General features: G+C 36.6%; 2 protein-coding genes across 8 annotated transcripts; one reads left to right on the top strand and one right to left on the bottom strand.

The window, feature by feature from the left end:
• The first annotated feature begins 25 nt into the window (after positions 1-25).
• On the top strand, positions 26-6,795 carry LOC140038935 (cellulose synthase-like protein D1). Its single transcript, XM_072084601.1, has 6 exons — positions 26-1,702; positions 2,537-2,966; positions 3,330-3,689; positions 4,032-4,407; positions 5,206-5,599; positions 5,795-6,795. Exons 1-6 carry the CDS (start codon positions 1,071-1,073, stop codon positions 6,759-6,761), a joined length of 3,159 nt encoding a protein of 1,052 aa, XP_071940702.1. The 5' UTR covers positions 26-1,070; the 3' UTR covers positions 6,762-6,795.
• On the bottom strand, positions 2,381-25,137 carry LOC113736291 (uncharacterized). Of its 7 annotated transcripts, none has more exons than XR_011842439.1 (24): positions 24,472-25,136; positions 22,743-22,804; positions 21,863-22,000; positions 21,417-21,692; positions 20,249-20,335; positions 19,412-19,513; positions 19,239-19,304; positions 17,741-17,848; positions 17,605-17,666; positions 15,960-16,004; positions 15,090-15,163; positions 13,711-13,778; positions 12,415-12,483; positions 12,176-12,276; positions 12,020-12,101; positions 11,854-11,932; positions 11,684-11,771; positions 11,413-11,566; positions 10,971-11,162; positions 10,777-10,836; positions 9,343-9,650; positions 8,827-8,932; positions 5,097-7,591; positions 2,381-3,498 (listed from the first exon to the last, which is right to left on the bottom strand). XR_011842439.1 is itself a non-coding variant. In XM_027263188.2 (24 exons), exons 1-23 carry the CDS (start codon positions 25,046-25,048, stop codon positions 7,538-7,540), a joined length of 2,958 nt encoding a protein of 985 aa, XP_027118989.2. In that variant the 5' UTR covers positions 25,049-25,136; the 3' UTR covers positions 5,035-6,425; positions 7,496-7,537. The 7 variants fall into 7 exon arrangements, 3 of the variants coding, with proteins under 3 accessions (XP_027118989.2, XP_071940703.1, XP_027118993.2); XR_011842440.1 differs by lacking the exon at positions 2,381-3,498 and having other exon boundaries at positions 5,035-6,425; positions 7,488-7,591; XR_011842441.1 differs by lacking the exon at positions 2,381-3,498 and having other exon boundaries at positions 5,035-5,629; positions 7,488-7,591.
• Between the last annotated feature and the right edge of the window lie 1,041 nt (positions 25,138-26,178).

The following is a 26,178-nucleotide window of genomic DNA, read 5'->3' as shown; positions in this document are numbered from 1 at the left end:
TACCAAAAACACATAATATGATACAAAATGGCTTTTATGTGGGATCGTCATATTAATTCTCCAGTTAATCTTTTGATTACCAAATGGATTATTAAAAGTGCAGCTAGAGAACTGAAAGGTTTGGAGTACAGGGGGTTGGAAAGAGTTCTATACAGGAAAGTATATCCCAAAGAATTTTCATTTCAGTGGGCACTGTAGGAATTCAGTGTTGGGAATAGTCTGATGGACAATGCAGTGGCTCTCAAACTTGCTATGATCAAAGCAAAGGGAACAACAGTGGAGGAGGATTGAAGCAAGACATGCTAATCTTTAACTTGGGCAGATATGTGTCAAATTTCTTTTTTTTCACTTGAATTTGATTAAAATTCCAGATTTGCATTCAACTTTGTGAATGAGACATCAACCGTCAAAATCTTTTGTTAATTCAACATTTAAAAAAAAAACCCTTAATGAAATGGCTGTCAGCTTAAAGAAAATGTACTATATGTTAGCAGAAAAAGGCAAAGTAAAGTTTCTTGAGAATTGTAGCTTGAACTAATATGCAGTCAAACTAATATGATAGCTTTGGTTTGGTATAGATCCTCATACAATTAGATGGACTTTCAGAATCAAGTAAGCACGAGGTACTCTAGTTGAAAACTTTTGAATCTATTCTTATGGTTTTTTTTGTTTGTGAATTTTACATTTGAGGCCTAGCGTAAAAGAAGGGGGATGTTGGCTGTGTAGGAAAATTTTGTCACGAAAAATAAGAACCATTGACAACACCAAAGCACAATTTTAGCAATTTGGTTTTCTAGGCCATTGAGCATTGCCTTTTTCTTTTTCTTTTTCATTTTTTTTGTTAAACATCTTTTCTTGTTTTCGTGAAGCTAGGATCCTTTGATTTTTCATAACTTAATCTGGGATTATGTTTCAGTTAAACCCAATAATGTCGTAAATTTTGTTCCAATATACATGGGGAAATCCATGCAGGTGCCTAATTGCCTCACATGCCTTTGATCATTTCATGGCACCTTAAAAAAAAGCCATGTACGTAGATGTTTGAGTAGAGCTTAGAAGATCATATCATAATGGCGACTTCATCAGGCCCAAAAAAATCCTCGTCGGACGCTAGTCGGCCACCGCAGGCCGTAAAATTTGCACGTAGGACGTCAAGTGGCCGTGTTGTGAGCCTCTCCCGGGACGATGAGATAAATATGGCAGAAGAATTTTCAGGTTCAAGTGACTTTATGAATTATACAGTACTCATGCCACCAACGCCGGACAACCAACCTGGAGGATCATCAAATGCCGGTGCCTCGGGCGACAAGCCTGACGGGCCTAGCCCCTATGGCACGGCGTCTAGGTTTCGCAATGAGTCGCAACGTGTACGAATGAGCAGTATCGGGAGCGAGGACGAAGGGAATTATGGTGGAATTGGTGGCGGTGGTATGGGGAATGCGAGTGGAAAGTTGGAGAGGAGGATGTCATTGATGAACTCTAGTAATAACAAATCAATGCTGTTGAGGAGCCAAACTGGTGACTTTGATCACAATCGCTGGTTGTTTGAAACAAAAGGAAAGTATGGGATAGGAAATGCTTTCTGGCAAGAGGATTCATATGATCAAGATACTGGTTTAGGCATGTCTGATTTTTTGGACAAGCCTTGGAAGCCGCTTACCAGAAAAATCAAGGTTCCTCCTGGGATTCTCAGTCCTTACAGGTGCACCCCTCTTCCTTTCTTCTACCCCTTTCTTCTGGAGAATTGATGGCTTGATTATGATGTTTAAAATGTTTTGTTTAAGTCTCGAGTCAAGAGTAGCTGCACTAAAATGGCATGAAAAACTTTTAATTTACTTTCTTCATTCTTTTCCTTTTCTTTTTTTATGAGGGGACACATGGAGGTTTTTTTTTTATTGCGTGGTAAATGGTTTCGGGTACAAATTGCAGGGTTGCCTTGTTATTTCAAGGTGTCCTTTTTGAACTAGTTATGCCTTGAAATCATGGTTCAACCTGCCAGTAAATCATCCACAAAGGGATGAGACTTGGTAGTAAAATGAGCTGAAACTCACTGCAAGTCTTGATCAGATGAAAAATGACTTTGGCAAGTCTTTAACTCACCTAGTAAATTTTGCTCATGGTTGGGAATCATTATCGCCTTTGCCTAATCACTCCAAGGTATTGAAAAAGAGTGAAATAGTTTTGACACCTCCAAACCAGTAGAAATGAGCAAAGTTTCCATTATTGAAGAAAGCCCACGATGGTAAAGTCTGGAGTGAGATGGAACATACAATCTGGAAGGACTTAGATTCCAAAAGGGATTCAAGAATGGTCAGGTTTTAATGGGGATCATGACCCCAATTGCGATAATATAACAGCAAAAATTGCAGGTCTAGAGGGATTGAGAAACACTTCCTGGTAAAATTTTTTGTGTGAGAAGCTTGTACCATTTTCCTTCCACTCCTTTCTCGTGGTCATCCTACCACACTGCTTTATAAAACAACTCGACAAAGAAAAAGCTGTTGGCTCAAGTCTAACCAAAATTTTGTAAATACAGGTTATTGATAGTGGTCCGTCTAATAACACTCTTCCTCTTCCTTGGATGGCGAGTACGAAATCCTAATCGAGAAGCAATGTGGCTATGGGGTATATCCATTGTATGTGAGATATGGTTTGCGTTCTCGTGGGTGCTTGATATACTTCCCAAGTTCAATCCTATCAACCGAACAGCTGACCTTGCAGCCCTAAAAGAGAAGTTTGAGTCATCTTCTCCCTCCAATCCCCATGGCCGATCTGACCTCCCTGGCATTGATGTGTTCATCTCAACAGCTGATCCTGAAAAAGAGCCTCCTCTGTTTACTGCAAATACCATCCTTTCCATCCTTGCAGTTGAATATCCTGTTGAGAAAGTCTCAATCTACATTTCAGATGACGGTGGTGCCATACTCACATTTGAGGCCATGGCTGAGACTGTCAACTTTGCTGAGGTCTGTATGAAATTGAGCATTGCATCTACTTGCTTTCTGGGATACATGAGCATGTAAGATTGCAGATACTATTGCCTAAAGCCTCTGAATACACGTAGAGCCAAATATACTTGTACGAAACATGCTAGATAAACATTGTTGTCAATTTAAAGAAATGCATGATTTTCTTGTACTTATTTCCTTTGCATGTGCACAATACACAAGCACATATCCAAAAATATAGAGAACTTGCTAAAGGATGAAACATTTTTCTCTCTCATTCTCTTCATTCGAAGATTAATGAATCTAGTAATGAACATGCACTATGGATATGCATGTCCAGATACATTTTGTATCGTCCTGAAGAGTTTTTAAATTCGACAGGTTTGGGTACCGTTCTGCAGGAAGCACAATATTGAACCAAGGAATCCAGAGAGTTACTTCAGTCAGACAACTGATCCTACCAAAAACAAGAAGCGCCCTGATTTTGTCAAGGACCGCCGGTGGATCAAGAGGGAGTACGATGAATTCAAGGTCAGGATCAATGGTCTGCCTGAAGTTATACGGAAAAGGTGTGAATTGTACAATTCAAAGGAGAAGAAGCTAAATGCAGAGACAAATGGTGCTACAGATAAGGCCAATGTTGCCAAGGCCACATGGATGGCAGATGGAACTCATTGGCCAGGAACATGGCTCACACCAACAGCCGATCACTCAAAGGGTGATCATGCCGGAATTCTGCAGGTGGCCATGTAAAACTTTTCTACGTAGTTATCTTACAGTAAATCAACCATAGAACACATTTTGCACGTTCAGTTTCAATACATCTATTGATAAGCAAATAGAGAGACAGAGTGTACAAAAGAGATTAAAGAGGAAGTTTCATATGCAATCAAACTGTTTTCAATTAGAATGCAGAGACAGTAATATGTCACACATGACATGAAGTTCTAACCATTTCGGTGGTTTCTTTGTTCTCAAACTCCGGATTTGATAGCTATCTTTTATTCTAAGAGGAACTCCTGATCTATACACTGCCTATTAAAGTCAAGTCACGTATAATTCACATAATCTTCCTTCCTACAGATAATGAGCAAGGTGCCAGAACATGATCCTGTAATGGGTCATCCAGATGAAAAGAGGTTGGACTTTAGTGGTGTTGATATACGACTTCCCATGTTTGCCTATGTCTCTCGAGAGAAACGACCAGGCTATGATCATAATAAGAAGGCTGGAGCCATGAATGCCTTGGTCAGAGCTTCTGCAATTCTTTCCAATGGACCATTTATTCTTAACTTGGACTGTGACCATTACATCTATAACTCTATGGCAATGAGGGAAGGCATATGCTACATGATGGACCGTGGTGGTGACCGTGTCTGCTATGTACAGTTCCCACAAAGATTTGAAGGAATTGATCCCTCAGATAGATACGCAAATCACAACACTGTCTTTTTTGATGGTAAGATTATTTCAACTAACTTTCCACTGGATGAGTTTGTAAGGACATAACTAGAGTTCATTTTAGCTCAAACACGTTTTCTATCCTGATACTCTTCCAGTATAACCGTCTAGTATCCCTTCCATGTCCTTTCGAGTTAAGCATTCAATCCAAGTTAACAAAAACTGCATAAAACATCTGTAGGTTTACAATTCTGTCTTGAGACTTGCGTGAAACCTGAACTAGACCAAGAAAATGCATATCAATTAACACTAAACAAACTTGATGGCAAATACACATCAAAAGTAACAAGTACTATCTTTATGCAATAAAGTTCTGTAACTGTATGCATTTGGATTCAGTTCCTCTAAGTCAAAAACTAAGAAAATAGAAAAACAATATGGCTTTTGTAGTCAATCTATGATTTGTAAGTATATTAAATCAGCTTTATGTGCTTAAGATACCTGTGATGCATGCAATGGTTTTCTTCCAACAAGTGTTACCTTACGATGAATCCAAAGATAAAGAGGCATTTCTCCAAAAGATAAAATTATGTCCCCCATAAGAAAGCTTTAACGTAAGAAGGCAGAGATCCAGCTCATAATTCTATTATGATGATGAACTTCTTGATAAAAAAGGAAAGGCATGAGAGTTAAAACCTCATAGATGAATTGAAAAGCAACACAGAAATAACCATGATAAGAACCAACCAGTAGAAGCTTTATCCCAGTGGAGGCTTCATTTTTCATGATGTCTTAAACTCGTAAAATTCTATATAAGCAAACAAAATATCAAAAACTGTAACTCTGCATGCATCAGGGAACATGCGGGCATTGGATGGTCTTCAAGGTCCAGTGTATGTTGGAACTGGTTGCATGTTTCGTCGGTATGCACTCTATGGATTCCACCCACCACGGGCAAATGAATACTCGGGCGTGTTTGGACAAAACAAGGCTCCATCTAAAAAGGTTAGGTCACAAGCTGAGGAGGATGAGTCGCAGCCCCTGACAGCACATCCTGACTTGGCCGTGCCAGAGAAGTTTGGGAATTCCACTCTGTTTGTTGACTCTATAGCAGTGGCTGAGTATCAAGGAAGACCACTTGCTGATCACATTTCTGTAAAGAACGGACGGCCTCCAGGTGCACTGATCATTGCACGTCCCCCTCTTGATGCTCCGACTGTAGCTGAGGCTATTGCCGTTATCTCTTGTTGGTAATCATATACTCAGTTTTGCCTGTTAGACTATCATTTTTAACAACACTTAGCAGCCTCTATTTACTCTTGCTGCATATAGATTCTTACTCGTGGACAATGGACAATTAGCAAATATAACTTTTTCTTCAGCAGATCAAAGCGCATAAAAAAGAACTAGTTTCAAGTGCATATGTACACTGTATGTGAATGCAGGTATGAGGACAAGACAGAGTGGGGAGACAGAGTAGGGTGGATCTATGGATCAGTGACAGAAGATGTGGTCACAGGTTATCGTATGCATAATCGTGGATGGAGGTCTGTCTATTGTATCACAAAAAGAGACGCTTTTCGTGGCACTGCACCTATCAATCTCACAGATCGTCTACATCAGGTACTTCGATGGGCAACAGGTTCAGTTGAAATCTTCTTCTCCAGGAACAATCCCGCTCTAGCAAGTCCGCGCCTCAAATTCCTCCAACGTGTGGCATACTTCAATGTTGGAGTCTACCCTTTTACCTCCATATTCCTTGTGGTCTACTGTTTCCTCCCAGCTTTGTCCCTCTTCAGTGGGCAATTCATTGTTCAAAGCCTAAATATTGCATTCCTCTGCTACCTCCTTGTCATCACTGTCACACTCACTCTCATTTCACTCCTTGAAGTGAAGTGGTCAGGTATTGGCCTCGAGGAGTTGTGGCGTAATGAGCAATTCTGGGCCATTGGTGGTACTAGTGCGCACCTTGCAGCGGTGCTACAGGGACTCCTCAAGGCAATTGCTGGTGTTGAAATTTCATTCAAATTGACAGCAAAAGCTACTGCAGAAGATGAAGATGACATCTATGCCGATCTGTATGTTGTCAAGTGGACAAGTCTATTTATAATGCCCCTAACAATCATAGTGGTCAATCTGATTGCTCTAGTACTTGGAATTTCAAGAACAGTTTATAGTGTAATTCCACAGTGGGGTAAGCTGTTTGGTGGAGCTTTCTTCAGCTTCTGGGTGTTGGCCCACATGTATCCTTTTGCCAAAGGATTGATGGGAAGAAGAGGAAGATTGCCCACCATAGTTTATGTCTGGACAGGACTTCTTTCCATCACTATCTCATTGCTTTGGATTACCATCAGTCCTCCTCAGGGTGCTACTGCAAGTGGCCCTAGAGATCTGAACCTTGATTTCTTTTGACCTAAAGGTTATGATCTGTTCTAGCGCTTTATTATATCCCCTTTAACCTAAGCAAATTTCACTTATCTTGCTCTCTGGTTCGTTGATCTCTGCTGCAATGCCTCCAGTCTCCTCTTAAAGATTTTTGTAACCCTAACCGGTCCAGTTGTAAGGCGTACATATCTTAGAGAAATTCTGTCTTCTTAATTGTGCAGTGTGCCCTGATTTTTCTTTCTTTTGTTGTTTTTAGTTGGACCACTTCTAGATGGTATTAATCAAGTATTAGTTCTCTTCAGAGGGTTATACAAGCATCCTAGATGCATATAGCCTGTTGCTTCGTCATCTTAACTAGCTTGACAAGTGCTATGCACATCGGACGGTATTTTATGAATCTAATCAAATTAAGACTTCAACATTAAATTACTTTTCACTGCACTATTAAAAATTTTATTCCCAGGTTAGATATATGCAATTATTTGAATTTCTGTCTGTGGAAGGTTTCCATGTCAATTGAGGTATTCTTTGCTCCTAGATTTGCAATAAAACCTTACATTATGACGGTAATTGGTGATATAAACAGGAAATTTACATGTTAAAGTTGTAAGACAGATATCACAGATACCATAAGCAGAGCTATAAATTGCTCAGCACTTAAAATTACAGAGTACCCCAGCGTCAAAGTAACTAAACAGCCTGGTCAAAATCACAACTGTGGTCTCCATAAATGAAGAAGCCGCAAAATTTTACCTGCTTACTTTAGATTTAAGGCAGTACACGCTCCCAGGAAATGCTTTCCATTACAGAAAAAAATCACGAATTCGAACTGGTCTCTTTACTGCATTTGTGAAACCCTGCACAATCTCACAGTAGTTATGATAATGTACTTCAATTTTCCCATTAGAATGGCTCTTAAGTCATAATTTATTAAACTTGTACCCTTAGATTTTGTGAGAAGGAAAATCTTAAGACCCTTTTCTTACACAGTTCAAATTCCAAGTGAAGTACAGACAGACACTTCCTTGAAGTGAAGCTTGGGATATGCCTTTATGGAGTTTAATTAACTAACAAAAGCATCATGGCACCAGTTGAAGATACTCGTCGGTCAAAACTACCATTTTTGCCTAAAAATTCTGGGACGTTATACTTTTGAACTATTAGTGAAATTATTTTGGAAGCTTATAGTGGCAGAAACATGTTCGCAGATGAATAGCAAACCAAAATGCACTAGGAAAGATATAAAATCTTGTCCTTGCCAGCATAGAATGACAACATCATGAATGGATGGCTCAGGCATGGGTAGAGACTAGAGACAGAATCATAATGATCTGGCACAACTCTATGATCCCTTTGTAAAACACCATAATGGATCAAAACCTTCTAAATAATTTCTATCCTTCCAAGTCCCTCCACCCAGCTCTTTCTCTGTTTATCCAACGTTTGGCCAACCAAAAATGCTTGATAGAGTTGTCAGTTGCACTTGCTAGGTTCTCAGGATAGTAGCTAGTTTTTCCAAATAAGCTGATGCATTAACATGGAACCTATAAATCCCATTACTTTCAATGTTTGGGAGAATTATGTATTACCATATATTAAGCGCAATTTTGTCATAGGAGTCATCCTGAAATTTTCCTGGGGGACTACTCAGTCCAATGAAATTTGGGATTCAAATTCAAATAAACAGTGAAAACCGCATTTTCGAGGATTGAAGGAAATTAAAGTTCGCGGGGTGCAGATTGACTTCATAGTCAGATATATTAAATCCAAAAGTATCACATGTTGTTTCCTGGGCCCAAACACTTTATGCCAATAACTCTATAAATTCAAGTGTTTTCATCATCAAAACAGATGCCTGTCCAACTCTGAAACAATAGGAGTCTTCCATTGAATTAATAAGTTTTCGCTAGCATTTCATAAACAACTAAGCAAGTTCTCAATTTATGATGAATTGAGCTTTCATATAATTCGCAAGCAGTATTCAAGACAGAACTAGCATTAGAAACAAGTGAAATGATTGTGGACCTATACAGATAATGTGCTGAAGAACAAGAGCAACGACAGCAACAATAACGTACAAAAAGTTACATACCTCATTAAATTTGAATAATAGAGGACGTAAATCTCTCTCTGCTGTTTCTGACGCTTGCACATTTTGATTGACATTTTCAGAACCATCACTTTTGACCTTTCTAAACCTGATTTAACACAAAATCTATCAGCAGAATTGGAATGTGTTAAATTAAAAGCTCTGAACAGTATTCAAGACGGAACAAGGGGAAAAGGCAAAAGTGACTTCTGATACTTTCAAAACACTGAAATAGCATCTATAGCTTTCAAGGTAATGCCGAAATTTCAATCTCAAAATTTTTGGCGCTCTAAACCTCTTAGACTTGCATAATTTTCTACTGTTCAAATTAGTAATTTTTTCACGCTTTTAAATAACAAATTCAACATCTATACTTTTCAGTTGTAACCAGTTCAACTACACAGAATACAAGACAATTCACTCTTCTCTATTTTTTTTATTAACTAAGTCTAAATCACTCACTGCATTCAGAATCAAATCATAAAAGTCTAGGCACAGACTGAATGAACAAGAATATACCTGTCAAAGAAGTTAGAGGAGCTCAACAACTTCCTCGTCTTTTCAGGTAATCTTACTTTTCCACTTGCTGTTTCCAATGTACTGGCTTCTTTAGTTAATGGTTGCACCATTGACAGTCCATTCTGTACTTGCAGTGATATATTTTTAGCACTTGTCTGCTTCTTGACTGTTGCAATTCCCATGCAAGACCTAGGAGATTGTGAACTTAGATTCTCTTTCCCTGCCAAGGCACAGTTTTCTTGATTGGAAGCATCCAATGGGTCCAAACATCTGGTAGTGCAGCCTTGCAAAATCTTATGCTTTTCCACCTGGAAATTTCACATTGTGTCTGTTACTACCAATAGTAAGGCATAAATTATTCAAGGCACAGAGATATAGGGGAAAATCTTGTTTCACACTCGACAAAAATGAAGAATGACGTGCAAATTTGGATACAGACATGATTTGTCTTGTCCTGAGGACACACAATATATTTCTAGAAAAATAAGCAAAATTCAGAACTATCGAAGCAGATTATAAGAACATTTCTTAAAATGGAGCAAGAACGTAATATCATGCCCAAGGAAAATACTTCAATTATTCAGTGAAGAGAGACTGAAAAATAACAATATCAAGTGACCTAATCAGATAATTAGGCATCTTAGGTGTGCAAATATTTTGAGAAGTCACAGGTTACTTTCATCATACAGTCAAGTGCTTCTAATCTAAGAAATAATTCGTCAATTCTTTACATCATGGAAAACAATATAGCCACAGTAATTACCATTCAGAAGCAAACCACATTAATAGCACATCTTAACTTTACAAATTGGAAAAACAAGCATACAGGTACCTGAAAAAACTTGGATAAGCCAGTAAAATTGCATTAACTTTTCATTGCCCAGGTATTGAATAAACGGTCCCAAGATTGTCAGTAATTATTTATTTCAATTTATTCAGAAGAAAGAGATACAACACCCCCCCCTTTCCCCAAAAGAGCAAGGATAAAAAGGGCAAGAAAAGGTCCTCTTGTACTCACAGAATGTGTAATTAGACTTGACCAACACCAAGTAACTTTAGTCCCCAGAAGTGTCCAGAATAAATCAATCAAACCTAAGCTACCAAACCAGTCATTTTCAATTTCAGGCCCATCAAGTTCGAATTACAGGTAGTTTGACAAACAGCCATGTGGCTGAAATTTTCTACTTCTTGGTATATTGTATAGCTTCACGAGTAGAAAGGTCCACATAAATAAAGCCATGACAACTCAGAAATGGTGTACTAGCCATGCAAAATAAGTAAAATAGAAGTAATTTACATAACTTCTTATATCGAAGCTGGGCTAGGTTATTATTTGGGTAACACCAAAGAGTTATTTATGATATTGAGCAACAAGAAACCAACACAGAACAACTTATAGATGATGCGTCGTGACAATATAAACACATTACTTACCTCATGTACCAACAATTGCTTCACAGCTGAGGCCAGAACAAAATGACAAGAACTGTATCCCTGTTTAAGGAATGAATGAATTGCAGATATTTGTTAATAAGTCAACAGCAAGAAAACTTCTTTACAACTTAGGATGCTGCAAATAAAAAACACTGGGAAAAAAATTCATATCAGGTGAAGGAAACAAAACTAACCTTGAATTTTATGAAGTCCTCAATGGGAGGATCAAATGATAGCAATGACCCCTCCAAAACATCTTCGTGTCTTGGGCCACCAAATAAAGGACCAGATTGTAAGTTCTTGTAGTTTAAAGCATAGGAGACCATTGTATTTACTAATTGAGCCAAATCAGCTTTTTCTTTCTCCGATTGTAGATGCAACGCCACCTACAATAGAAACCACACCTTAAGCTTCTTACCTAATGGTACTCATTGCCCTAGGTAAAAACTGTTGGATGGCCGGTCTTAATTGGAGCTGTTTCCTCTATAGGCAATGTGGTTAAAACTAACTAAAGATGACAGTACTTTACACCTTTATCTTGCTAGAAGAAAGCACTAAGAACAGGAATCCCATATCAAGCTGAAAAAATGGCATTGTGTGCAGCATGCAACTAGGAAATAAGTGTGTAAACATTACCGGCTTCAAGGTTGGAGGAGACAGAATATGCAAGAATGGAGAAATTAACTCTTCCGCAAATGACTTAGTTGACAAATGCCTTGAGATGTGTGGTGATATTTTGATATGCCAGGAGCGGAGTATATCCATCTTTTCCAATGACACAGTCCGGTACCTATATGTTCAAATTTCAAAAATAGCAGTAAAAACTCCAAAGCTTGATAACAATCTGACACAATCAGATATAATGCTAAATTCTTTTGCCACATTCTTTGAGATGAAAGTGAAGTACCTTTGAAAAGATTTTGGCCATTCAATATTTAGCCTATCAACTTGAGCTATCAGGCCATGTATGATCATTGCAACTTGGGGCTGATAAACTACAAGATTCAAGGAATAAAGGGAGCTTCACCTCCATACCGATTTACACTTAAATGATTCCAAGTTGTAGAATTCTCTTACCTTGAAGTGACATCTGTTGTGTGCGCATAACATACTTGTTTATTATATCAGAAACCTCAAGATTATCCAGGCATTGGACCTTTGATACAAATATCAAATGGTAAATGGTCAGATCCAAATTTGGAAGCAGATAGTCAAGAATATATAGTGATGGTATAATACTTACAGTCTTTTGCATTACAGGGTCATAATAGTGGAGTCGTAAGATGTTTTCATGGATCCCATCATAGATTAAATCATAGTCCCCACTGCAAATCATTGAACTTAAATGCATCACTCAGAAAATGGCTATAAAGCTACCAATTGTAATGTAGTTACCTACCGATTAGATATCAAAGAGAGAAGAAACTCAAGCTCATTTGTCATGTTATTCAAGATGTTCATACATTGTCTTTCCCGTTTGACTCTTCGTTTTTGGAATACCTGTAGTTAGGAAGTAAAGATGAGTCAGACAGGAAGCACAACATAACAAGTGATGTGAACTTCAATCTGAAGATGTTATGACATGAACATAAGGTGAAGAAAACTTAGAGAGAGAGTAACAGCTACTAATGATTTAACCTCTTTCCATATATCTAAAGCACTTTTTGATGCATCCTTTCGGCCAACCACTTGTGAACTGATCTCCAACTGGGAGCCAAGAGGAAATATCAAACATTGAGCTAACAACAGGGAAAAATATAACTCAGCTAATGCTAAAAAAAAAAAAAGTTAAGAGGTTTTAAGTTGATAGATAGGAAAACCTCATAACCTACCAGACCCTACAAGAGAATGTTAATTTGCAGAACCATCTTTTATTTGGAATTATTGGCAAACTATTGCTGAGAAAGTTCATTGTAAAAAGCCAGCTCAAAATTCCATCGTTTGTCAAAACAAATAGATATGATTAAGCTTTCAAATGTTGAGTTATCATATATATGCACACATTATGTTCATGGAGAATCACTTCTGAAAAACTCTCTAATAGAATGAGAGCTTTTAAAGATGAATTTGCAATACCAGACTAATGGCAGTTGAGAGACTCGTAGAACTACGGCTACACAATGTTGGCCAAATCCAGGAGCGCATGTGGAATATCATGTAATAGGCAATTTTCAAGAAGGAAAGTTCACAAAACCACACTGCAAATGCTTCATGTTACAACATCGGCTACAAATGCATCACATTTTAGGATTCAAGGCAGTTTCTCCACATACTAACTAAATCACTATAGATGGCAAACCTAAATGTACAATTCAAGATGGGTTAGGAAAATTCAGCACAGACCTATAAATTCACAATAAAACAAGTTCTAAGCACCAATTATTAAGGTAAAAGATGTAGTAAAATGTTCTTAAATAGCTAAAAGGCAGGACAAACTCTGATCTCATATCAAATATTGCCCAGAACCAGCTGAATGGAGAGGGATAAGGTTTTTGATGAGAAGAATTTGAGTTAGATTAGTAATACTTATAAGTTCACAACTATAAGAACCTGGTCTATATGCAGCTTGCTCTGATGGTAAGCTGCAATTTCAGACCAGGCTTCAATAGAGTCTAAAGGGAAGTCAGTATTACTCGGGTTTAACGATTTTATTGTCCAAACAGTAAATAGCTTTTTAATGATCTATAAAGGAACTGTCAATATTACATATTCAACATAATGAAGGATAAGTACACCAGCAAGAGCTAACCTCAAGTAACATTAAATCGCATCACAGAAATCACAATGCATGAAATCTTGACGAGAGAGATTACCTCAGAGATACTGTACAGGCACAGTTGATATAATTGTGGCAACTAGCCCAAGTTCCTCTGTTCAGTTTGGCATTTCCACTAGAATGATGATGATAAAAGCGAAAAACAATTAACAACTTACCATATTGAGTGCCTCCTTCTTCTTGTTGAGAAACTGAAGAGTGTTCAAGCAGGACCTTATGTCACATTCTTTTTGGAAGGCAGGGGGAGAAAAAGCAGTGATTAATATGAAAATAAAAATTAATTGCGCAAAATGAATGGAACTAAATAACATGATATGACTTCATTTCGACTTATAATGTGTAACTGAGAAAACTGAAAAATATCTCTTTCGACATATTGTTGAGGATAACTATACCTTCACAAACTTTTCAACTGTGTAATTCCTATTTTGTGACAAATAATTCCAACGAAATCCTAGACTTCTTAACATTTTGCCTATTTGACCAAATCTCAGATCACACTACTTGTTTTTAATTGTCCATACTGAGTTCATCCGAGGACCAAGTACTTGATAGTTAACTTACTTCTTGTCCTTTTCAACTATCAATCATAGGCACAAAAGTTTCTCGTAATGTATGCTCCATACGCAATTAATTTGAATAGCCAGGCAATCTATTATCACTAAACCAGTAAATGATGCAATTAGAGAACTTTGTGTTTATCATTATTTCATCAATGTTGCCCAGCTTTTTAAAGAAATATGTATTTGGTGAATATAATCTTTTTCCAGGTTATTAACAATTGCTTCAATATCGAAAAAAGAAAATGGATGTGAAAACTGGAGAAAGAAGCAGCTGTTTTAAAAGTGTATAGGATGCCTTACCATAAACATTCAGACTCTATGATTCTAATTTTTATGGTAAGGCATCCTATACACTTTTAAAACAGCTGCTTCTTTCTCCAGTTTTCACACATTCCTAAAGAAGCTTGATAAGGCATCATCATCTATTAAGTTCAAAACAAAACTTGTTTAAATTTCCTGACAACGATGACACAGTTATAAACTACGTCCAGACCATTTTATGAAAACTTACCACATATAAAGTCAAATAAATCTCCTATCCCATTTAATCAGAAGCTTCAAGAACATTTTCGATTTCAGAAATATGCAATGCCTGTAAGCTAAAGCCCAAGATACTTGCACATAAAACACGAGGTGATAAAGATTTACCATCTTATGATAATTAAAGATCTATTCCATCAACTGCATTTTGGTTCAAGCCAAACAAACAAACCTGACCACCTCCCCAGTTCCCTCTACTTATGGTATATGATTTTGCATCGGATGCCTTAACAAGACACGTCAAAGATAGGTGTTAACAGGTATCAAATTACATCACAGCTTTGTCAACTTGATCTAAATTTTCTGTTATACTTTATCAACTCATAGTCTCTATCAATTTTTGCATTTACAACTGATGGCAACTATGGTAAATTCTATATAACTGTGGTATAAACAATGAAACACACAGCTCTGCTTTAGTGAATGGGACACACCAGTATATTCTGCCAGTGCTGTTAGAGAAATGGAATTTGTCTTCACCCCTTCCTTGTTGCATATATACTTGAGCCTACAATTATTTCAGCCAGTGGCGGCAGCAGGTAAGAAAAATGAAAATTGGCAATTCAATTATGGTTACTCAATTGGTCAAACATAGAGATTAACAGATGGAACTTCAGAACTCAAACCAAAACCGCAAACTAGAGAAGATCATTCAGGTCAATGATGCGAAGCTTTTCTCATGACATGCACATACATGCGTCGATGTGTTTGTGCATACAAAACAAAGTTCCTAAAGGAAATGATTGGGGGTGATCTTCAACATTTAATATGACGTTTGTAGTTTCAAAACAATATAACAGAAGGGAAACTAATAGAAGTATGACTAAAGCAAAAAGAAATTAAAAAGGTTAAAGGTAAGAAAAGAAAGCCTTCTTGTATGATTACCACCAGTTTAAATTAGAAAAACCATGCAATTCTCTATTCCATATCAACGAACACATAAAATTTCAGCCAAATTCATGTGAATTTTGGTTTGGTCCATCTAGATGCTTTTAACAGTTGCTTATTTATTGTTTTCACAGAGAAATTTCTCTGCAAATACTTAGGTAAAATAGTGATTGTACAACAATTCTATCTATCAGCTAATTTCTGAATACAGTTTTAAATAGAGACTTTCCTTACAGTAATTCTCCCCGTTAATCAACATGGGGTCCAAATTAAACTTCTAAAACAAGCTGGTCGAAAGAGCCATAAATAGCACCACAATTCAGGGATAATGCCAGAATAAATAGAGAATAGCGTCAGTTAGCACAAGAAGATGACTCCAGTTAACCTATCATTCAGCAGCATCATGAAAAAATGACCTGTTTACAACACGGTTCACAGTTGGCTGCACAAATAATTGAACCCTGCAATGAAAATTGAAAAAGAATTGAAGAACAGAAAGATCATTAGAATTGCAATCAAAGATGTTAGTTAACTCTAAAAATATCACTCTCTAGAACTTTTTGAATCTGACAAAAGGCTTTTCCAATATCAGCTAAAATCCATGATTGACCTAAGCAAGGTATAATTATTGGAAGCCAGTTCTTTGTTTTTTTCTTCTGTTCAAATTCTCATTGGAGCTAGTCAGCTAAATTTTGCATTTGGAGAAACTATATGCACGAGAGTGTTTCAGCCATATTAACATTAGTATTTTGCATGAGTAAACATTGTCCAGGAATATCTGACTAAGTAATAAGCAGCTCATGTCCTCGAAACAACAATAATAAAATAAACGGTCATGGGCTTTAACCAAAAAAAAAAAAAAAAGGGTTCGCGGAATGAAATTTAACAAAGGGGCAAGTACTATCTAGAATGTACCTTTATAATTTTGTAGTCAAGTGAAGATAATATGCTACCTACTGAGGTTGTCTATTAATTAGGAAGGTTCGATTAAATAATGTTGCTTAGCCTTGAAGAGATAAAGTATTCAGACAACCCATATTGCACCTTGAATACATTCGAGTTGAACAATGAAGTATTGGAGCGTGTTATTTCTTTAAACCTGGGGACAGAATGTTCTCTCCTTTTTTAGTACTGAAACAATATTAGGATATTTTCATATAAAACATTTTCTCTTGCACCAAAAGTTAGCAAACAAGTGTAAGTTTCATGCAGCAACTCTTCAAAAAGAAATCATAATATTCATGGGGTTTGGAAACAGGCAAAAGGTTATATAGAAAATCTTTCCATATGTTTACACCACAACTGTTTTACTAGTGTTCATCACTATATTCTGCCAAGTCTTGGTGACCTTCCAGTTATTGTGCTGCTATTCATGCAAACCTTCTTATAGTCAAAAAGAGCATATATATCACATGAAGTAACAAGAATTTGAAATATATTCTATTTAGAGTTCTGAAAATAAAAAATATAAAGATGAAAAACATAGCAACACTAAAATGTATCATACTCACTTAGAAATTCAAAAAATTAAAAGTAAAGAGTATAAACTCACCTCCCAAGTTTTACAGATCTAAAGAACTAGCAAAATATTTGAAAACTAAGTCACAAGTTGATAAAAATTTAAGAATCAAACACCTTGATTAGCTGTGGTTAATTAGATAAGATTGTGGCACTAAAAGGCAAGTGAATCCAGCAAATACCAAAGAGAAAAGCTTGAAGAAAAATGGCTTTTATTAATTCTTAGATCTAAGGGACACAGGAAGGCTCTACTGACAAGTTTTTGAATCTTATCATACTTATAACTAATTCATTTCAAGGTAAGACGTAATATAAATAAGATTGCAGTATTTTAGTCATGTTGCAAGTGAATCATCTTATCCCCCATTGCTTTCAAAGTCAAAGTTTTACCATGGGTAATACGATGGATGTAAGGATGACTTGATCAAAGCATATTAGGAGAATTCTGAATGAAAATTTTTGAGAATTGAAATAATCCACTAATTTCAGCATAAGTTCAATCAAAACCATGTAATTTCATTGATGAAGCGTCAAGATACTTACTTTGCCACCTGACGCAGTGGCCTTAAGACAGGTGCATATAAATCATTACAGATACAAATCACCTGCATATTGGTACTAACAATATCAGTATGAAGAGACTAATTTAACTTAGAACTCAAGGTCAGGATAAGCTTACAGGTCTTAGCAAGGATGTGTTTTTCTGCTTCTTGGAAGATCTCGGTCCAGAATGTTCCTCTTGACCTCTAATTTCTTTTCCACTATCAGATTTTCTTTCAGCAGAAACCTTCAGGAACAATATTTGAACAGTGTTAGTTAAAAAGAATATACAGCTTAAGCATGAATAGTTGGTATACAAAATCACATATTACTGAATGTGAACAATCAACTCTGAGTGCCATTTAGAGACATTAATTACTCTCCAGTTAAACTATTAAACTACATTTTGAAAAATTTGACAGAGTAAATCAGATAAATATCCTTAGCCCCTCACTAGTGCAACCTCTTAATTTACCAAATTCTGATCACCTATCCATATAACAATGTCAAAAGAATTGCCACCTTTTTGCAAGTATGAATTAGCAATAGCAATGGATCCAAAAATTGGCATTGCGTATGATGCACCTGAGATATGACAGGTAAACTAACTGCAGTCCAGGAGATGCGTCCTTTAGATATTTTGTATATGCTACTTCTCAAAATATTAGCATGTTACACTTGTGATCTTTCTTATAGCGGTAAAAGAATGGCATAAGAAAGTGTAGAAATAGAGTATCCAAAATGACCCTTAAAAAAAAAACAGGATGGGATCTGTGTCGTGGTATATTTCTTTCCCACTTCACATCCTCTAATATTTGTCTTTATTATCTGCGTTGGATTAGACTGTCTGAAGGCAAGAAGTTAAAAATATTTCCATCCCAAAACTGTACGGAAACTCATACAGGCCTACAGTGAATGCTGAAGTTCAAAAGAAGTGACAAAATAGGCTAAAATTTTCTGTAATTTCTGCATAAGATATGTGAGCACTTAGAATACTCCAAATGGCTAGTCTCAGATAGGCACAGAATATTTTTTCAGATTCTGGCTGAGTAACCAAGCACAGAAAAAGTCTAGAATAACTGAATAAAATTTAAAAAATAAGAATTTACAGAGCAAAACACAGTCTTGGATTCATATAACTGGAATAAGAAATAACCAACAGAATTATGGTTCAGAGTGGTGAACAACTCCATCAGTCTGAGGCTCCAAGCAGACATCCTGGAACGACCTAGCAAACTTAAAACCTATATAGTTCGGTCTGAGCAAGATTGACTATTCTGTCAAGTCTCAACATGCATTATACTAAGCATAGTTTGCAACTTTAGAAGCTACAATATGTGACTTATCCAAATATGCAGATCACATTCAAATCACAAATCTGCTAAACCTCCACAACTTTGAAATAAGTTAATTGATCTGAGCTTGATAACAAGATAATTGCAAAATGGCTGTTAAAAAAATATCCATAAGGCTTCTATCATCAATTATCCAAAATGATTGTCTCTGCAAATTAACGAAGATTACAAAGTAAATTGCTAATTTGGCTGGCAAGTGAATGACTGATTAAGCATGCAGTCCCTTGCAAATAAATGACAGGTTTAACAACATAAAGAAGATATTAGGATTATGAAAGTTACCATCTTTAGAATGACATCAACAGCACCCTTGCCCTCACCAAGAGCACCATCAATTTCATCAATAATCTGAAAAGTTCATATACCCTGTTAGACAATGTGGAAGGAAACACTAGAAAAATAAGTATACTCTACTCAGAAATCTCAGAAATAAGTTGTGAACATCAAAAACTAACCAAACATTTTGGCTTGGAATCAGAAACTACAGAGTTCATCTGAACCACATCAAGGATTTTGGTTTCAATTGTTGACGCCGACCGATCATCACTAGCATTAATCTGTAGTGAAAAGCATTCTATAGTGAATGAAAAATTATCACTCAAGAAGTTTTGCACGAGGAATAATACAAGGGTCTCTGAAGATTATAAACTGTGATTTTAGGTAGTTCCTAATCAAAGTTAGGAAGTCTCATTACAGATAAAGCACCAGGATAGATTAATAAATAAAAGGTAAAGCAGATGCTAGTGGCCAACAAAACATTCAGTATTTTGTAACACGTGCCAATGAAAATTGAAAGTGCTATTGCAGCACTAATTTTCCATTGCTCTCTGTCTTCCTTTCTGGAATATGAGCAGAAGATCCCTTTGAAATGTGTACCTCTTCAGTTAAACCTCCATTTATGTTTCAAGATATCCAATAATAAAGAACAGGCAGAGAAACCATAAAAGTTCTGAAGAACACATAACATAACCTCAAAAAGGACTCCTGAAACACATTAATCCCCATAGTTAGCACCAATGGAATCTCAATTAGAGGAGCTTAAGAATATATTGTACAGTGATTATCAGTTCAAAGCAAATTAGTTATTGTACCATGAAGCACAATGTATGCTTGTTGACCACACCTAGCATCCCAAAATCAGGAAATGTAATAGTTTCAACAGCATAAAAGAAATGTCAACCTCTTTAGATCTAGAGAATTCGAGTTTGTCTGTGTTGATTATCAAAATAAGCAATAGAAGTCGAGATATCATATCATTGATGTTAACAAATTGAGTGGAAAAAGTTGCAAACCTCCACCACGCGGTACCCACAATGTCTAGCAGCTACATGCGCCAATGTTGTTTTCCCCAAGCCAGGAGGACCACAGAGCAAAAGAATCTGATAAAATCAGAATGTTCAGCTATAAGTATCAACATGAAACATAAAACAGGAATAATATGAATAAAGAAACATAAGGACATGCAACCAAAATATAGATATTGAAAAGCAGTTTAAGAATTTGCCCAACTGGGGAATAGATGGCAAAAAGCAGTTTGTACGAGGTATAACTGACCTAGAGGTAGTTGGATGGTACATCAAAAGATTTTCACTATTGTGCTCTATGAAAAATGAGCAAGCAAAATAAAAATAACATTGTATAGATCAATTGAGGCCATCTAAATACAGGAGATGAAACCAACTGAAGTCAAATCAGAAGAATAGACCACCATACTACACAAGCCCTCCAGCTTCTGGTATGGAGCGTTTTCAAAGACAAAGAAGAATTTATGCACAACATGATCCCATATCAAGATTAATAAAAAAATTTCTAATTTTTTTTACTGGTAAAAGGAAAGAAAAAAAATCCATCTTTTTGATGTGTGGTTTGACTTGGATTGGGAACATTGTATTCATTGGAAATGAGATCACAAACCATCGAAGACAACATGAACCTTAGCTTCTTAAAAGAAAGTAATACCTGGAACACAGCTAAGAACAATGTATATTTCAAACCTAATTTAACAAGACCATTGGATTGAGAAGGCAAGGATTAAGGGAAAAAATGAAATTAAAAAAAAAAAAAAAGAAAGGATCCCAACTCCATATGGCTTCCCGAGTTGATTAGCCTCTCTAAGAATATGTTGAGATGAGAATGATCCTCCTGAAGCTATAAATATGCACTTTCAGTTTAGTACCCTTTCCTACACAAATTACTCGCATTTAATAGCTTATGACGATTGGGAGAAACTCCTAAATCACTCATCATTTGCTCTGGACTAATACTCAGGTAAGCTTCTATCAATTGGTCAGGCCAACACTCAACCAACACAATTACCTTATATAGGCTAATCTTATTCTTCAAATTAAGTTTGAGTTCATTCACGTTATACCTGTCAGAGCCACATTCTTATACAGCGCAGTGATGACAGTTGCATGTTGTAATATGATGCAAATAAAGATATTATGCATTAAAACACACCTTTTGTTTTGGATGACCAACTGTTTTCTGCTTCTTCTCCCACATTTCTTGAATATCATTTGATTGATTTTTTTCTTGATTCTGATAATTATGAGTTCTAAAATTTTCTTTGCTCAATTTGGTTTCTCGATTACTTCCAAAAGAGTTCCTAGCATGAAACTTCAAGTGTTTGACAGCAGAGGAATGTCGTTTCAGAGCAGACAAAGTATCATCTGCTGTACTCTTAATTTCAGATCCGAAAACACTTGAATCCCATTGTTTCAACCAGAGGAGTACCTGCAGCAGAGTAACATTTGAGACCAAGACCAATAGGGTACAGTATCCAAATTACCCTTGGCTTATATGAACAATCTAGATAATAACTCACAAAGTAACCAGATAACGCTCCATTACCATAATGAAAATTATTGGCAAAAGTGAACAAAAAACCAACAGATGCTTTATACCTCACGATTTGTGTATTCATCACTGAGAAGCTCCATAAAAGTATTTGGGGCATATTTGTCCACCCAAAGCTGCTCTGGATCAACTGGTGCTGGTGACAAATTGACATCATTTTCAACTTCAACACTAGCTTGCAAAGCCTGCAAAGACATCACATAAATGAACTATGAGCTTCCATACAACGCAAAAGATCGCCTAATGAAATTCTCAAATGGGGGAGGGGGTGAAGAAACAGGAGTCCAAAAGTGAATAAAAATCACAAGCAACATCAACCACATTTTCTCTGATGGAGAGAAAAAGAACAAACCTACCATGTGAGGAGGTTGCCAATACAAGGTTAGGGCTAGTCAATGAAAGAGGACATTTTTGTGTATCAACATCATGACCTCTTAGGTCCTACTTGACCAAAATTCCCATAAGGGCAAAGCTGACCCTTACGTTGTGAGGAAATAAAGCCTAAGCAAAACAGGATCACAGAAACGAAACTTCTATAGAAAAGGTGTAACTGATAAATGGAATTTCATCTTCATCTTCACATTCAAAGGTGTAACTGATAAATGGAATTTCATCTTCATCTTCACATTCAGATATAATGAATAAGAATGCAAAGGAAAGTGGCAAACTCAATACACAAGCATTACTTTTCCTTTTTCACTTCTTCAGTACAATAGAGATCAGGGGACAGAGAGAGAGAGGAGAATGCAACTTAGGCTAAATGAAACACTTACTTTCAGCATTATCTGAAGAAAGTAAAAATATGTTCTACTCCTTCCTATGCCTAACATTTTCCTCTTTCACCAAATTCGTGGAATAATAAAATTGTTGAGACACTCTACAATCCTTGAAAATGTCTAAGAACATGAGACCAAGTAGGAAAGATACCTTTGAGAATTCACCTTGCTCCACTCTCTGCATTAAAACTCTAATAGGTTCCCGCGAGAGACCTGAAAAGGTGCTAGGATTGTTTTCTATTGTTCTTCCAGCAAAAATTACCGACAAATGGCAGTTGAATGAAGTCATAGTGAGTATTGTAGAAAAGATAAACATGGCATTAACGATGAAATCCCGTACAATGTTTCTGCAGAACAGAAATTATGACAACAATCTTGTACAAACCAACCAAAAGCAGCAAATGAAAGACAATGCTGTGCAAATAACCATGTTTAAAGCTGTAACTTTCCTTATAAAGATATCCAAGAAGCAAATTCCCATATCCCAGTATTTGAAGCGAAACAAGGACTCATTTGCTTAAATATGTAGACACTGTAATACTACAAGAAATTGCAGGAATCTGTAAAACTGAATGACCCATATCCACTAATCCCTGTACAGATACTATACCCCATCAAGATGGTGCATATAATGTCTAGATTAGTAACTTACAAAGAAAATGTCATTAAAGATTCCGACTCTAGAAGAAGCTTGCTACATTTTGTGAACTATTATGTCTAACATAATGCTATTCCCTATGACGCTGATGTTTGCATACTCCAGATCTGTATCAGTTATATGCTCGAAATCATAGAGTTGATACAAATGGTGTAAATAACTGCAATTCTGCCTAATTGCTCCTTAAAATCTTTGGGCGCATTCACTAAAAAGCTATTCTATTCAATAAGGTACAAACATGAACCAAGTTGCAGATAGGACCACCTTTTTCCTCTATTTTATAGTGCCACAGAAAGTAAGATGCTGCTTTAGAAGGCTCGATGACCATTTGTATGTAATACTACACCATCTCAAAGTAGAAAGTTCTCAGGCGTAGCCTACGAGAAAAACTATTGTTCTACCCAAAAAAGTACTCATGTTTAATGATTGATGCAAAATTGGACATAAAACAAATTCAAATATAATAACCACTCATTTTATTTCTGGACTTCACTAAATTTGAATCCTTTGATTATTTCTCTTCAACAAATAGAGAGGTGAAAAAGCTGATAGTTCCAGCCCATTAATTTTCTTTCTGGAAACATCATCCTGCACGTGGCCAATTAACGATTCAAAAAAAGTATCCAGTTTTACCTTTGGCTCATTAACAAGCGACAATTTTGACCTTCAGACTTTCTGTGTTTTACTGAAATAAATCTCATTTTCAATTTCTCTTTTGTCTCAACAAACTCAATCCAGCATTTTGCTGCTTACTGAATACCAAAACTATTCATGTTGTAACACAAATGAAACAAACAGAAATTTCCATCAGCAAAGCATCAGCCATATCTCATTGAACCAACTCATTAGCAACCAACTAGATCCTGCATTCATGTGCATCCAGTTTTCTATCTCTAGCAACTTTATTCAGAGCAGAATAAAGGAGGATCCATAATTGTTAAGGATTCATTAGTTTTCGCAACGTATTTACCCCACCTTAGAAGACATATTTTCATAACAAAACATTCCAAGAAAAATACATCATGATCCTGAATTTCTCCAAACAGAAACTCTCAAAGATATCAATATCAATTGTCATTTTTTTCAATCCACTTTCTTGGTAGTTTTTGCATTGATTTCTCAACAGAAAGACAGATAAAGCTACAAGTAAACAAAAAGAAGCAAACTTTCTTGCTTAAATAACTAGAAACAGATTTTAAAAAGAAGAAGAAGAAGAACTGACCATTAAGATCGCCCCTCATATCTAACTTCTTCACTCTGTCCTCACATTCGACCCCACAAATCTTTGCATAAACCCTCTCCCCATCCAACCCCGTAATCGGGACGTAATCCCCGTCTATCTCCGTCGCATACCTGGACAAAACCCGCTCCTCCACCTTCTCTGACTCCGACATTGCCACGCCAGCATCCACATTTCCAGCCACCGGCCGCGGGGGAGGGTACCTAAGCCAATCCTCATCCTCCTCATCGTCCCCATTATCAACTCTACTCCGCTTCTCCTCTGGGTCACCAGTCGGACGCCCATCTCCACGGTCAATCAAATCCGGGCTCAAATCAGGTCGGAATCTTTTCTTGAGGTTGGTTTGGGTTTTGATTGGGGAGGGTTTTGGTGGGAGAGATAAAGTGGGTTTAAAAGAAGGGATTTTGGGTTCAGGTGAATCCCGTGGTGGCTCGAGCTCGGATGGTGGAGATGGAGGTTCTGGAGGGAAATCAAGGTCGAAATCTACGTCGTCTTGGAAGTTAGAGTTGTTGGCTTCAAGCCATTCTAGCTCTTGTAGGTCTGGAAAATCCATATCCATGGCTCTTTTCCTTGGGTTTAGTGTGTGTTAGTGTGTGTTTTGGTGGAGGGGAGAGTGTAGGCGGAATAAAGGAAAGGGGATCTTTTTGGCGCGAAAGAAAAAAGGAAATTGCACTCGTAGTCCCTCACATATTGCGGGTGATAAATTTTAAGTCTTTCATAATCAAATGGTGATTTTTAACCCTAAAAAAGGGGATAATTTCAGAAATCTCCCCTGAGGTTTGTAACAATTTCATTGAGCTCCATTGAGGTTTTTAATATTACACTTACCTCCCTTGACGATAGACAGTGACTATAATAAGCTTCATAATTTTTTCAAAGACAAGCCATTGATAAAAAAAAATTTAAAAAAGAGAAAACAATTCTTTTTTACCAGGCCACATATTGTGACCAAACTGTTTCACCCATGACCATTAAATTGTAACCTTCTATCACTCAAAAAAGGAAGAATTTTGGTCATTGAGGGGCTTGACTATTTGATTGGGAAAAAAGCAACGATTGTGAGTTTTATGACGGTTTGGTAGGCAATACAAGGGAAAAAACCTATAGAAAGGTAAAGATTATAAAGGTAAGAATTATGATGGTGGATTTTGGCATCTAAAATAAAGAATTTGTTCGGAAAAAAAAGAAGTGATAAGAGTTTGAAAATTTAGATGGATGTAGAAAACCATGGGATGGAAAATATCAGGACATTGGCTAAGTAATAAAACTCATAAATTTGTAGCATACAAGTGTATTCTTGATTTTTAAAAAATTTTAATGACTATTCATATTTTGAAAATTAGATGAGGGCAATTTTAGGCGTTCATATGCGATTTTGGTCTTTTATCATCAAGGTGAAACCCAAACCTATGTTCTAAGGGAAGTAGGTGTAATTTTCAAAATGTGAGGAGAGCTATCTGAAATTGCCAAAAACCTCAAGGGAGGTTTATGAAATTATCCCAAAAAATGCTTAGTTTTTTTTGTCTGTGATCATGTTTTTTGTCAAATTTTAGTTATGTGATCATGTTTTTTGTCAAATTTTAGTTACGATCAGTCACCGGTAGATCATGCAGTCAATATTTAAACGGTAAATCTAGCGACACATTTAATGTTGACCCAATATCTCATTTAGTTCGCTATTTCCTCTAA

This window comes from Coffea arabica, chromosome 3e (assembly GCF_036785885.1).
Source record: "Coffea arabica cultivar ET-39 chromosome 3e, Coffea Arabica ET-39 HiFi, whole genome shotgun sequence".
In the NCBI taxonomy this organism is placed as follows: Eukaryota; Viridiplantae; Streptophyta; class Magnoliopsida; order Gentianales; family Rubiaceae; genus Coffea; species Coffea arabica.
Note: the sequence above shows the minus strand (reverse complement) of the source record. Positions and strands in the feature narration are given on the sequence as shown.